Raw genomic sequence first — 14,265 nt, forward strand, 5'->3', positions numbered from 1 at the left:
TATGAAGACACATTTCTCCGATTTGGGTTCGAGCTTATCAGGTTGAAGCTTTTTCACATAAGCATCGCAGCCCCAAACTTTCAAAAACGACAACTTTGGTTTCTTTCCAAACCATAGTTCATAAGGCGTTGTCTCAACGGATTTTGATGGTGCTCTATTTAACGTGAATGCGGCCGTCTCTAGAGCGTATCCCCAAAATGATAGCGGTAAATCAGTAAGAGACATCATAGATCGCACCATATCTAGTAAAGTACGATTACGACGTTCGGACACACCATTACGCTGTGGTGTTCCGGGTGGCGTGAGTTGCGAAACTATTCCACAATTTTTCAAATGTACACCAAACTCGTAACTCAAATATTCTCCTCCACGACCAGATCGTAGAAACTTTATTTTCTTGTTACGATGATTTTCAACTTCACTCTGAAATTCTTTGAACTTTTCAAACGTTTAAGACTTATGTTTCATTAAGTAGATATACCCATATCTGCTTAAGTCATCTGTGAAGGTGAGAAAATAACGATATCCGCCACGAGCTTCAATATTCATTGGACCACATACATCTGTATGTATGATTTCCAACAAATCTGTTGCTCTCTCCATAGTACCGGAGAACGGTGTTTTTGTCATCTTGCCCATGAGGCACGGTTCGCAAGTACCAAGTGATTCATAATCAAGTGGTTCCAAAAGTCCATCAGTATGGAGTTTCTTCATGCACTTTACACCGATATGACCTAAACGGCAGTGCCACAAATATGTTGCACTATCATTATCAACTCTGCATCTTTTGGTTTCAACATTATGAATATGTGTGTTACTACTATCGAGATTCAATAAGAATAGACCACTCTTCAAGGGTGCATGACCATAAAAGATATTACTCATATAAATAGAACAACCATTATTCTCTGATTTAAATGAATAACTGTCTCGCATCAAACAAGATCCAGATATAATGTTCATGCTTAACGCTGGCACCAAATAACAATTATTTAGGTCTAATATTAATCTCGAAGGTAGATGTAGAGGTAGCGTGCCGACTGCGATCACATCGACTTTGGAACCGTTTCCCACGCGCATCATCACCTCGTCCTTAGCCAATCTTCACTTAATCCGTAGTCCCTGTTTCGAGTTGCAAATATTAGCAACAGAACCAGTATCAAATACCCAGGTGCTACTGCGAGCATTAGTAAGGTACACATCAATAACATGTATATCACATATACCTTTGTTCACCTTGCCATCCTTCTTATCCGCCAAATACTTGGGGCAGTTCCGCTTCCAGTGACCAGTCTGCTTGCAGTAGAAGCACTCAGTTTCAGGCTTAGGTCCAGGTTTGGGTTTCTTCTCTTGAGTAGCAACTTGCTTGCTGTTCTTTTTGAAGTTTCCTTTCTTCTTCCCTTTGCCCTTTTTCTTGAAACTAGTGGTCTTGTTGACCATCAACACTTGATGCTCCTTCTTAATTTCTACCTCCGCAGCTTTCAGCATCGCGAAGAGCTCGGGAATAGTCTTATTCATCCCTTGCATATTATAGTTCATCACGAAGCTCTTGTAGCTTGGTGGCAGTGATTGGAGAATTCTGTCAATGACGCAATCATCTGGAAGATTAACTCCGAATTGAATCAAGTGATTATTATACCCAGACATTTTGAGTATATGCTCACTAACAGAACTGTTCTCCTCCGTCTTACAACTATAGAACTTATTGGAGACTTCATATCTCTCAATCCGGGCAATTGCTTGAAATATTAACTTCAACTCCTGGAACATCTCATATGCTCTATGACGTTTCAAAACGTCGTTGAAGTCCCAATTCTAAGCCGTAAAGCATGGCACACTGAACTATTGAGTAGTCATCAGCTTTGCTCTGCCAGACGTTCATAACATCCGGCGTTGCTCCAGCAGCAGGCCTGGCACCCAGTGGTGCTTCCAGGACGTAATTCTTCTGTGCAGCAATGAGGATAATCCTCAAGTTACGGACCCAGTCCGTGTAATTGCTACCATCATCTTTCAACTTTGCTTTCTCAAGGAACGCATTAAAATTCAATGGAACAACAGCACGAGCCATCTATCTACAATCAAGCATAAACAAGCAAGATACTTATCAGGTACTAAGTTTCATGATAAATTTAAGTTCAGTTAATTTACTTAAAGAACTCCCACTTAGATAGACATCCCTCTAATCCTCTAAGTGATTACGTGATCCAAATCAACTAAACCATGTCCGATCATCACGTGAGATGGAGTAGTTTCATTGGTGAACATCACTATGTTGATCATATCTACTATATGATTCACGCTTGACCTTTCGGTCTCCGTGTTCCGAGGCCATATCTGTATATGGTTGGCTCGTCAAGTATAACCTGAGTATTCCGCGTGTGCAACTGTTTTGCACCCGTTGTATTTGAACGTAGAGCCTATCACACCCGATCATCACGTGGTGTCTCAGCGCGAAGAACTTTCGCAACGGTGCATACTCAGGGAGAACACTTCTTGATAATTAGTGAGAGATCATCTTATAATGCTACCGTCAATCAAAGCAAGATAAGATGCATAAAAGATAAACATCACATGCAATCAATATAAGTGATATGATATGGCCATCATCATCTTGTGCTTGTGATCTCCATCTCCGAAGCACCGTCGTGATCACCATCGTCACCGGCGTGACACCTTGATCTCCATCGTAGCATCGTTGTCGTCTCGCCAAGCTTGTGCTTCCACGACTATCGCTACCGCTTAGTGATAAAGTAAAGCATTACATCGCGATTGCATTGCATACAATAAAGCGACAACCATATGGCTCCTGCCAGTTGCCGATAACTCGGTTACAAAACATGATCATCTCATACAATAAAATTCAGCATCATGTCTTGACCATATCACATCACAACATGCCCTGCAAAAACAAGTTAGACGTCCTCTACTTTGTTGTTGCAAGTTTTACGTGGCTGCTACGGGCTTAAGCAAGAACTAATCTTACCTACGCATCAAAACCACAACGATAGTTTGTCAAGTTGGTGTTGTTTTAACCTTTGCAAGGATCGGGCGTAGTCACACTTGGTTCAACTAAAGTTGGAGAAACTGTCACCCGCAAGCCACCTCTGTGCAAAGCACGTCGGGAGAACCGGTCTCGCGTAAGCGTACGCATAATGTCGGTCTGGGCCGCTTCGTCCAACAATACCGCCGAACCAAAGTATGACATGCTGGTAAGCAGTATGACTTATATCGCCCACAACTCACTTGTGTTCTACTCGTGCATATAACATCAACATATAAAACCTAGGCTCGGATGCCACTGTTGGGGAACGTAGTAATTTCAAAAAATTTCCTACGCACATGCAAGATCATGATGATGCATAGCAAGGAGGGGAGAGTGTGATCTACATACCTTGTAGTTCGACAACGGAAGCGTTTGGTTGATGTAGTCGTACGTCTCCATGGCCCGACCGATCAAGCACCGAAACTACGGCACCTCCGAGTTCTAGCACACGTTCAGCTCGATGACGATCCCCGGACTCCGATCCGGCAAAGTGTCGGGGAAGAGTTCCGTCAGCACGACGGCGTGGTGACGATCTTGATGTACTACTGTCGCAGGGCTTCGCCTAAGCACCGCTACAATATTATCGAGGACTATGGTGGAAGGGGGCGCCGCACACGGCTAAGAATATGATCACGTGGATCAACTTGTGTGTCTCTGGGGTGCCCCTGCCTCCGTATATAAAGGACTAAAGGGGGGGTGCGGCCGGCCTAGGAGAGGCGCGCCAGGAGAGTCCTACTCCCTCTGGGAGTAGGATTCCCCCCCCAATCCTAGTTGGAATAGGATTCGCGGAGGGGGGAAAAGAGAGAGGGGGGCTGGCCCCCTCTCCTTGTCCTATTCGGACCAAGGGAGGGGAGGGGCGCGTGGCCCATCTTGGGCTGCCCCTTCTCTTTTCCACTAAGGCCCACTATGGCCCATATAGCTCCCGGGGGGTTCCGGTAACCTCCCGGTACTCCGGTAAAATCCCGATTTCACCCGGAACACTTCCGATATCCAAACATAGGCTTCCAATATATAAATCTTTATGTCTCGACCATTTCGAGACTCCTCGTCATGTCCGTGATCACATCTGGGACTCCGAACAACCTTCGGTACATCAAAATGCATAAACTCATAATATAACTGTCATCGTAACCTTAAGCGTGCGGACCCTACGGGTTCGAGAACAATGTAGACATGACCGAGACATGTCTCCGGTCAATAACCAATAGCGGAACCTGGATGCTCATATTGGCTCCTACATATTCTACGAAGATCTTTATCGGTCAGACCGCATAACAACATACGTTGTTCCCTTTGTCATCGGTATGTTACTTACCCGAGATTCGATCGTCGGTATCTCAATACCTAGTTCAATCTCCTTACCGACAAGTCTCTTTACTCGTTCTGTAATACATCATCCCGCAACTAACTCATTAGTTGCAATGCTTGCAAGGCTTAAGTGATGTGCATTACCGAGAGGGCCCAGAGATACCTCTCCGACAATCGGAGTGACAAATCCTAATCTCGAAATATGCCAACCCAACACGTACCTTTGGAGACACCTGTAGAGCTCCTTTATAATCACCCAGTTACGTTGTGACGTTTGGTAGCACACAAAGTGTTCCTCCAGCAAACGAGAGTTGCATAATCTCATAGTCATAGGAACATGTATAAGTCATGAAGAAAGCAATAGCAACATACTAAACGATCGGGTGCTAAGCTAATGGAATGAGTCATGTCAATCAGATCATTCACTTAATGATGTGATCCCGTTAATCAAATAACAACTCATTGTTCATGGTTAGGAAACATAACCATCTTTGATTAACGAGCTAGTCAAGTAGAGGCACACTAGTGACACTTTGTTTGCCTATGTATTCACACATGTATTATGTTTCCGGTTAATACAATTCTAGCATGAATAATAAACATTTATCATGATATAAGGAAATAAATAATAACTTTATTATTGCCTCTAGGGCATATTTCCTTCACCATGTAGCCGCCGCCGCCGCCCGTCCACCCCTTTTGTCTTCGTCCAAGCACCAGCCCGTCGCCAGCGTCGCCGTCATCTACCTCGACCACTTTGTCTACTCCGACCACCGTTGGTGACATCGACCTCGCGCCGATGGACGCCGCAATCGTCGTTGAGTTCTTCTCTACTGGCCCCTTCGACTTCTCCAACATGGCATACAGCTCGTGCAGGTCCCTCATCTACGCATGCCCGGTGCTGGCAACACCGATGCGTGCCTTCATCCACGATGTGTCCCCGGGCCTGGCAAGCCTGGTCGGCGCTTCGTCAACTTCGTCTTCATCCGTCTACGCATGCCCGGTGCTGGCAACACCGGTGCGTGCCTTCGTCCACGATGTGTCCCCGGGCTTGGCAAACCCGCCGCCACGCGTCGTCAACCACATCTTCTTCCCGGCACACCACTACTTCGATACCAGTGCGCCCATGCTAACTCGGCGCCCCCTTGCGCCTGCGGCTCCACGGCGACTTCCTCGACACCGGCCACCCCGACTCGACATCAACCACGGAATTCTTCACACGACTACCTGGACCACGGCTCCACCAGCCACGCTCTCGGCTACATCGACAAACGGCACAAAGGGCTAGCGCCTGCTTGAGCAACCTCGTTGGTTTCCACTCCAGCCATGACTCCGCGATGCGTCCACCGTTACGACTGTGTGTGTGTGTGGGGGGGTGTCCGTCAGCTTGCCTTCGGATTCTTCTCCAGTCTCACCGTCTGCGTTACTACCGTTGTGACTGCGGGGGGATGTTGAGTATAATGTTTATTAGGAAAGACGAGATAGACTAGGATTTGTTCTGGATTGTCTTGTACTCCAAGTAGATGATTGTACTCCTATATATATGCCCACGAGGCTCAAGCAATAGATGGACTATTCTATCAATCCCTCTCTCCCTTCTAACACATAGCTTGTCTGGGTGCGATCTTTAAAATATGTATGTATGTTCTATAGAAGGTTCTAGCACCAATCCGTCGGAGGTAGCCTTGCATCGCATCCCTCGCAACGGTTGAGGCGAGAACACCGGGCAATAAGGGCTACATTTCTCCCTTAATGTTATGTTCATATTCACATTATTCCTTTACATTCATGCAATGGTGAACATACAACTCCCTAGTGTACATTTCAATACACCATACCACTAGTATGTGATAGGGATTGGTTCTTCTTGATAACAAATCCATCATGAGTGAATCTTCCAAGTTCAAGGAGTGGTCCTCGCTTCGCGAGTGTATGGTCCTTCGGGTCCGTCCTCATGTTATGGTCCTCTCACTTGGTGAGGGTTGAAAAGGAGTGAGGTGAGACATCGCCCCTCCTCAGCTTGCCGGCAAAAGCTCAGAGCCTAGTCCTCGATCTTATTTGGCTGCATCATTTCTTCATGTTTTCTCATGCCATTCCAAGCATGGAAGATTCGAGTATAGTATTTACTTGATCAAGCATGGTTCATATTCACGGTATTACTTGTCATTTTATTACATGCTTTGTTGTGTACTTGCTGAGTCTTTGGACTCACCTCTTGTGGACTTTGTTTCAGGTACATCGCCGTGAGGCTTTTCAAGTATTATGAAGGGCGTAGCTCCCATGTGTGTTCACTCACATTTCATACCCCTTCCATCCACCTAGCTGATCATGATAATTCTCATACTTAGTTCATGATTCTTGGTAGCTAGGATCTACTTGTGGTGTATAAACTTTGCTTTGGTTTGTTTCCATGATCACTATGTTTACCTGTCAAAGGTGGGTTGGAGTTGACTAGTCCCCACCTTGCACCATGGTGTGTTGGAACGTATGTTTTCTTTGCTATGTGTAGCATAACGGTTGGTGGCTTCACCACTTTGCTCTACATGGGTTGTAGGAGCTTGTTGGATGCTTCTGCTTGTCATATTATGAATATATGCTCTGTTTATTCAACTGCCTGTCGTGGATGTCCGATGGTACAAAGGAGGTGCTACTGGATTTTTCCACGAGCATTGTGTTTTGGTGGTAACATTCCTTCTTAGACAAGAGGGATGAACACTTGAGTAGGATCAAGCATGGAGATGAATGCGCGTGCGAAGGGGTCTAGAATGGCGTTACTAGTGCATATTTGAGCACTTTAAAGCTCCGTGATGATCGACAAAGACATGGATGAAATATACAAGATGCCCCTTCACAAATTTCGTCCATAACTTATTTTAGGTGCCGTGTCACCTTATTTTTGGGCCAGACTCATGTAATTTCGAAATACTAAAGTATAGGCTGTTTTTAGAGTCCATATGTGTGGGAAAAAACAGAGTTAGGGTTGGTTTCGGACCCCTCCTCCAAGGGGTCACGAAATTCCCCTCTCTTGCTTCATATATACAGCTCTTAGGGCATCTTTAGACTTTGGATTTTGTTTAGATTAAAAGTTTGCCATAGCTGCAACTTCGCGTACTTCGTTTGTGTTCAACGACCAGACCAAGACGTCACATAATCCCACTTGATCAATAAAGCTTTCCTCTTTAATTCACAATAATTCAGATTGCAATTTCAGTTTCTTGCTTGTTATTCGTTTGCTTGCAGGAAATAGACCTTCATGGTCAAGTTGATCGTGCTCCGGCGTGGTCAATAACCTCTCGAAGTTGGTTTAGCGGTTGCTAAGACGCGACGTCCTTGCACGTTCGTAGTCGGATCGTCAAAGTCTACTGCACCAAAAACGATAGCCACCATCTCATTGAAAGATGGGACACTTTTCCTCTATTAGAATGTTTATCAGATTTCTATGGGGATTCACGCTATTATGAATAATTTTGTTACCGCTTCTTGTCCAAATGCGTCCATGAAGAAAGGGGGTTGAAGTAGGCCACATTTGGTTTTTGTCAAATTAAATGTGATGCATGTTTTGATCATGATCCGCTTAAGGCACAACTGGGGCGGTCTTGTGAGACGATAAATGCAAATTCATTGTTTGGACATGGAAAGATTAACCGATGTGCGAATGTTCTTATGGTTGAAGTTTGGCTCTTAGATTCGGTTTTTCTCCGGTACAAATGGTGGGATGCAATCGTCTTGTTATTAACTCTGACAATTTGAAGATATTTGATAGTAAAGAATTGAGAACGTTCATCAGGTATTATTTATTTTTGTAAATTCGAGCATCATAATAGGTATTTCCTCCATCTCAAATAAGTGACTCAATCAAATAAGTGACTCAATTTTATACTGACTTTATAGCAAGGTCATCAACAATGTAACTGTTATTTTGAATGAATAAATTCTCCACTTCTGTTTTTTTAAACGCACCGGTGCTGCAAGCATGAAGCCATAAAAATGGACAAAACAAAGGGTCTGTCTAGGACACATCTAAATGTGACATAGTTATGTCACATCTAAGCTGATTTTCACTCTGTTTGTGGTCTATTTTTTTATCCTAGTTTTTTTTGTTTCTTATTAATGCATTATATATTTGTGGGAGGTTAGATGTGACATCCTTAGAAAACATCTAGATGTGAATTAGACAAACTGCAAAACAAAACCGCGTCTCCCGGCTTCCCCACCGTTCCGCGTGCACTGTCAGTCTCGCCTCGATCCGATCGGCAGGAAAGGGAATGTCGTCGTCGTCGGCGGCGGCGGAACAGCATCGCCACCATGCCGTAGGCGGCCGCGAGCTAGTGCCGCTCGCGGCTCTCATAAAGGAGGAGTCCCGCACCGAGCGGCACGCCGTCACTCGGAGCAGGATCTGCGCGCGTGAGGATGGAGGAGTAGGAGGGGAAGTTGGGGAGGCGGAGACGCGGCGGCCACTGCTACGGTATGGGTGCGCCGCGCAGTCCAAGAAGGGGGAGGACTTCTTCCTGCTCAGGACCGACTGCGCGCGCCCCTCTACTTCCTCGTCCTCTTCCACCACCTCGCATCCCCCCACCTTCGCGGTTTTCGCCGTAAGTCGCGTGCCCTTGTGCTTGCTGAAAGGTTGCTGTGCGGTCTCTAGATGCGGTGGTGGTTGTGCCGCGCGCGTGGTTTCGCTACCGTGTACACTTGATCCGTAGCTGGGGTTTGAGCCCGGGAGTAGCTAAATAGTTAGGTAGTGAGCTTTGGTTCGCTGTTTGAACTTTGAAGCTACTGCATGTGCATCGGCAGCTTGTATTTTGCCATCTCCCATCTGAGGTCGGTGATTGGTGAATTCATGTGCTCAGCTATATATATTCTGATTTGTTGTAGTCATTTGCAGCCTTGTTTTTGGTAGGACCTAGGGGTGGCAGTTTATGCTTGAAAATCATATGTAAGCCATAGCTGCATACACGTGTGCGCTATAAAGTAGAATGCTCTGGTTGAGGGTGGACTAGTCTATTCGATAATTGGATGTTCCATTGCCAGCAGGTTCTTGACGGGCATAACGGCGACGCCGCTGCAATATATACAAGGGACAATCTGCTCAACCATGTCCTGAGCGCGATGCCACAGGGTCTTTCGCGGGAGGAGTGGTTGCATTCTCTGCCCCGTGCGCTTGTCGCGGGATTCGTCAAGACCGACAAGGAATTCCAAACCAAAGGCATGGTTCTGTCACTTGTATTTGGCGTTTTGCTGCAGCACCATAAGTTACGATGAATGTTGATGAATTTCCTTTTGCCGCCATGTACCAGGCCAAACTTCGGGCACAACTGCCACATTTGCGATAATCGATGGCTGGACTATCACTGTTGCTTCAGTTGGCGATTCTCGCTGTATTTTGGATGCTCAGGGTGGGGCTGTTTCTTTGCTTACAGTTGATCACCGACTAGAAGAAAATGTCGAGGAGTGAGTACCAGCTGCTTACCAAGAATGTGCATTACTATGTTGTTTTATTTGGAGGGTTTTGCTAGTCAGCAAACATTCCCCCCCTGCAAAGAAATATAAACTGGTAAAAATAGAGTAGCATGATTGGTGTTTTCCTTTCTTGTATGTATTATGTATTGGATGACTAATTTTTGTTGGTGCCTCTTTGATTCCTTGACACTTTATTGTGTCCTGCGGGATTTAAAATGTTTCATGTGAAAGTCCAGCAAATTCTCGTTGAACCTTTGAATGTTCATGACACCTCTTTGATTCTCACGGAGTAGGGATAACATAGAAAAATGTGGAGATACTATCAATAGATTAGCATTTACTCGACTGGTTATCTGAGTGCAGTGATGGAAGGGGTGGGGAGGGAAAAAGTTAATTAATTGCAATCTTGGTTTCAATGTTAGCCCTGTATTGTGAAATTTCAAGTAATATCATTGCCTTGTATTCTTTTTTTTGTTAATGCCCACTTCACCTAACCATCGAATAAAATGGTGGCAGGAGGGAGCGTGTCACAGCGAGTGGAGGTGAAGTTGGAAGGCTTAGTGTGGTTGGTGGAGCAGAGGTTTGCTCTCAGTTACTACCTCTTTCTGTTAATGAAGGGCATTTAATATGTTTGCTTTTGGTGCTGTTTAAGATAGATCTGTATCCTATACGTATTGGTTAACTTTGGAAGGATGAGCAAACATGCTAAGAATTTGTGTTGGCTCGTCTTTAGATTGGTCCACTGCGATGCTGGCCAGGAGGTTTGTGCCTATCCAGATCCATTGGAGACATAGATGTTGGTGAATTTATCGTACCTGTTCCTTATGTCAAGCAAGTGAAGGTACTTCTATGACATATCATGAATTGCTCCAACTTCTCCTCTTCAGAATATTTTAATTCTATATATATAACCCATAACTTGATGTAAAAATTCCATGCCTATACTTATATGCCATTGCTAGCCGGGAATGCTTTCTGCTTGATGTGTTGTTCATTTTCCATAGTTGTCAAATACTGGTGGGAGGCTTATTATTGCTTCAGACGGCATTTGGGATGCATTGTCTTCAGATGCAGCTGCAAAGTGTTGCAGAGGGTTGCCTGCTGAACTCGCTGCCAAGCAAATAGTTAAGGTAAAACATTTAGCGTGACTTCATAGTTTGCAAGGTGTTGTGTTACCATTGGTGATGCTTCTAATGGTCACAGATTATTTTTCTTGCATAACCAGACATGCTCTTCTGATCAATTAAATGTGTGAAATAATTATTTAGGAGGCACTCAAGACAAGGGGCCTAAAAGATGACACGACATGTGTCGTTGTTGACATAATCCCACCTGATCAAACGATACGCCCTCTATCTCCACCGAAAAAGATGAATAAGTTGAAGTCCCTGATTTTTAGGAAAAAAGCAAAGGACCAGCCCAATAAATTGACTAAGCAGCTTTCTTCAGTGGGTATGGTTGAAGAGATATTTGAAGAAGGTTCAGCGATACTATCAGAGAGGTTAGTTGTACTCTTGCTCATATTTGTTTCACTGTCTTTAATATGAAGTTGATATGTGTATTTTCAGTACTTCCATGCTGAAGGCTGTAAGAATGAGATTTGTTTTGAACCATGAAAAACACACACAAATTTTGGTCAATCTGAGTCCTAAACACAAATCTAGCATGGTAACCACCAACCAGCCACACTGTATTCCCATGGCCAAATTTTACTGGCTGGATCACTGGCTACTCCAATTTCTTTTCCTGAGTAAACGTAAAGCTTGCGCCTCGATGCATATGTGGTTTGGGCGTGTGACTGTTCACATTGTGCATCATGAAGCCTCTTTAGAGCCTCTGCAATATCTTTGTCAGATGTAATCAGACTTCTGAATTGGACTTGCAAGATTTGTAGAACCAGTAGCTGGTGGGCATAAAAATCCGAGAAACAAACACCGGACTAAAATTGAATTCATATTTTTTCCCCATTGAGAGCTGAAAATTTAGGTTCCAGTATTGACCAACCGAATTAGTCCTCGCTTAGACAACCCCGTAAACATGTTCACCTTTATGAAGTTACGCTTGTCAAATACAGCGCACCAATAAAACCAGTGAAATTAGACTTACTCGGGCTGAGCCAGAATACGGCCATCCAAGTGGGCCTTTAATATAGGTAATTTTGGTTTTTAGCCTCTGTTAACCGAAAAAACTGAATAAACCTGTACGCAAGGATAATCCATTGAATTCGTATGCTTAATCTGAATGCCCCAACTGCCCAAGACCTGCTTTCCCAATCCCACACTAGCCTTTACTTCCTGCATTGCCGAACAGCAGCACGCCCAATCTTTCTAGTACTTAAACGTGCTGGTGCCTGCATGTGTAATGTTAGTTACACGCTAGCAGTAGGAGCGTTGTTCCCTGCTCTTCGCCTGCTGCTGCAGTGCTCCGCAGGAACCTGCTTGTTTGTTGGCTGTTGCACTACTTTTTGTAAGACTGAAGTGTTGAAGTCTGTTTGTCAACGTCGGAGAGCTTTATGTTTATGCTCATGGGTGGATAAACTATGTCACGCTGAACATTACTGTTTGTGGTGTTATGCTGTCATAATTTTGTTAAATCTCTGTCAAAATGGTTGAAATTGCCTCCTGTGCATGTACATCCAAATTGGTGTTAATCGAAAACCAAACAAACCTGACAGTTAACTGAATTCTTAGTTTCCGGAATTTGAATGTAAATTCCGGTTTCCCCTTTTCACGAACCGAACTTGGTAAAAAACTGATTTTTGGTTTAAACTGAAGGCCCACATGTAAACAAGCATGTTATTTCTTTCCATTGTTCAGATTGTGTTTTTGTTTTTGCCATATGTGGTTAAATCTATTGAATGTTAGAAGTTTGTCCTGAACAATTCGATTATGCCTGAGCTTGCTTTACATAGTAATCATGATTTTACCCAAAGGACCATTCTGATCATTAACCTGCTAGTAGCCCTATTTTTAATTAGCAAATTACACATCAAATTACTGTAATCATATGTTCTCTTTACTACTTAAAAAAAGACATAGCATTCAGTGTTTCACTCCTCCTGCATTTCACTCGATGGCTTTTACTTCTCTCCCTTCGTCCGCCCCCCTCTACAGAGGTTTTAATTCCCTATCCCACCCGGTTTTCTGCTTGAAAACTGCCCCACCACCCATGAAAACCACCCCATAGCAGACCTGGCAAGAAATATTTGCCCTAGACGCACGATTGCCCCCATGCTCCATCGTTACCTGACTGCGGCAGGGAGACGGACCTCGCCCTCGTCGCTTGTCCGCCATGCCTTGGTCTTCGCCGGCGGTGCACCACGAACCTTCTCATCAGCGATTGGATTAGCACCTACAGACCGATGTGCCGTATCAGTCACATCGCTGGCAGGTCGAGCACCATGGTGGAGTGGAGCACGGTGAGCCCAGCAACGCTAGGAATGCTGTGGTGTTGCAGTAGAAGAAGGCATATCACCAGTGTAGGATCACTCACGGTGAGCCCAGCAACGCTAGGAATGCTGTGGTGTTGCAGTAGAAGAAGGCATATCACCAGTGTAGGATCACCTGACGAAGGTGGCGCTGATAACCAGTGTAGCCAGCAGCACCAGGTCCTTGCGCAAACTTCCCCATGAACATGTACTCTTCTGACGTCATTTCTGTGGGCTCAGTTCCTGGGAGCATACACGTCACATACATACATGCTAGAAATTTTATTTATCGGCTTCAGCTCTTGATAGAATACACAGCAGGTATGTACGTGCTAAGAATTTTGGTGGGTAATCAATCTTAGCATTTGTTAGGAGATTATAAATGACACAATAACTGATTTTTATCTATCCTGTGAACATTTGAATTGGCATCGATCAACTGCAAGTGCAAGCAGGCTCACACAACTTGTAATTAAATGCACGTCACTCCTGACCTATTTGAACCAGAAAATGTCATGAACATAAAACAGTAGTAACTTGACAGTATAATATGGTAAACTATTGTTACAATTTCTGTTGTAACAAATTGAAGTTTCTGTTAGCAGGGCGAACTTCAGTTCATTTGAACCAGAAAATGTCATGAACATGAAAGCAGTAGTGACTTGAAAGTACAATAAGCTAAACTGTTGCTGTAACAAGTTGAAGTTTCTGTTAGCAGGACCAACTTCAGCTCAGGTGTCAGAAAAAACTTTAGTTCCGGATTTAGGAACAATCAGTCAGCTTAACTCAAGCTAATTTGCACATTGAATTACAAATGTAATCAAAGAGAGGTAGGGATGGAGGGTGCTGGCTGACGTCGCTCGGGGGCTCGAACAGGAACTTGTGGCTGATGTGGATGGAGATGGACCGAGTTGGCGAACAGCGCTTGATGGCTGGACACTGGCGATGGGAGGTGAGGTGGGGTTGGCTTTGGATTCGGCATCTTGGACACTACACTGCCACACTGGTGATGGTAGAGAGAGAGAGAGAG

The 14,265-nt window shown here is 44.5% G+C and overlaps 1 protein-coding gene across 7 annotated transcripts in view; it reads left to right on the plus strand.

Annotated features, from left to right (window-relative positions):
- Positions 1-8,529: 8,529 nt before the first annotated feature.
- The window catches only part of LOC123061207 (probable protein phosphatase 2C 3), an 11,782-nt gene continuing 6,046 nt past the window's right edge, over positions 8,530-14,265 (plus strand). For 3 of the 7 annotated variants that reach the window (XM_044484184.1, XM_044484185.1, XM_044484186.1), the window contains exons 1-7: positions 8,545-8,943; positions 9,380-9,554; positions 9,646-9,799; positions 10,325-10,388; positions 10,542-10,649; positions 10,813-10,938; positions 11,077-11,309. In XM_044484184.1, the coding sequence (XP_044340119.1) occupies positions 8,617-8,943; positions 9,380-9,554; positions 9,646-9,799; positions 10,325-10,388; positions 10,542-10,649; positions 10,813-10,938; positions 11,077-11,309 (1,187 nt within the window). In that variant the 5' untranslated portion in view covers positions 8,545-8,616. Of the gene's footprint in view, positions 8,944-9,379; positions 9,555-9,645; positions 9,800-10,324; positions 10,389-10,541; positions 10,650-10,812; positions 10,939-11,076; positions 11,310-13,840; positions 13,917-13,953; positions 14,036-14,265 lie in introns of those variants that run through there. The other 4 variants (XM_044484182.1, XM_044484183.1, XM_044484181.1 and 1 more) reach the window with 4 other exon arrangements.

The sequence above is a fragment of the Triticum aestivum genome, chromosome 3A (genome assembly GCF_018294505.1).
Source record: "Triticum aestivum cultivar Chinese Spring chromosome 3A, IWGSC CS RefSeq v2.1, whole genome shotgun sequence".
Taxonomy (NCBI): domain Eukaryota; kingdom Viridiplantae; phylum Streptophyta; class Magnoliopsida; order Poales; family Poaceae; genus Triticum; species Triticum aestivum.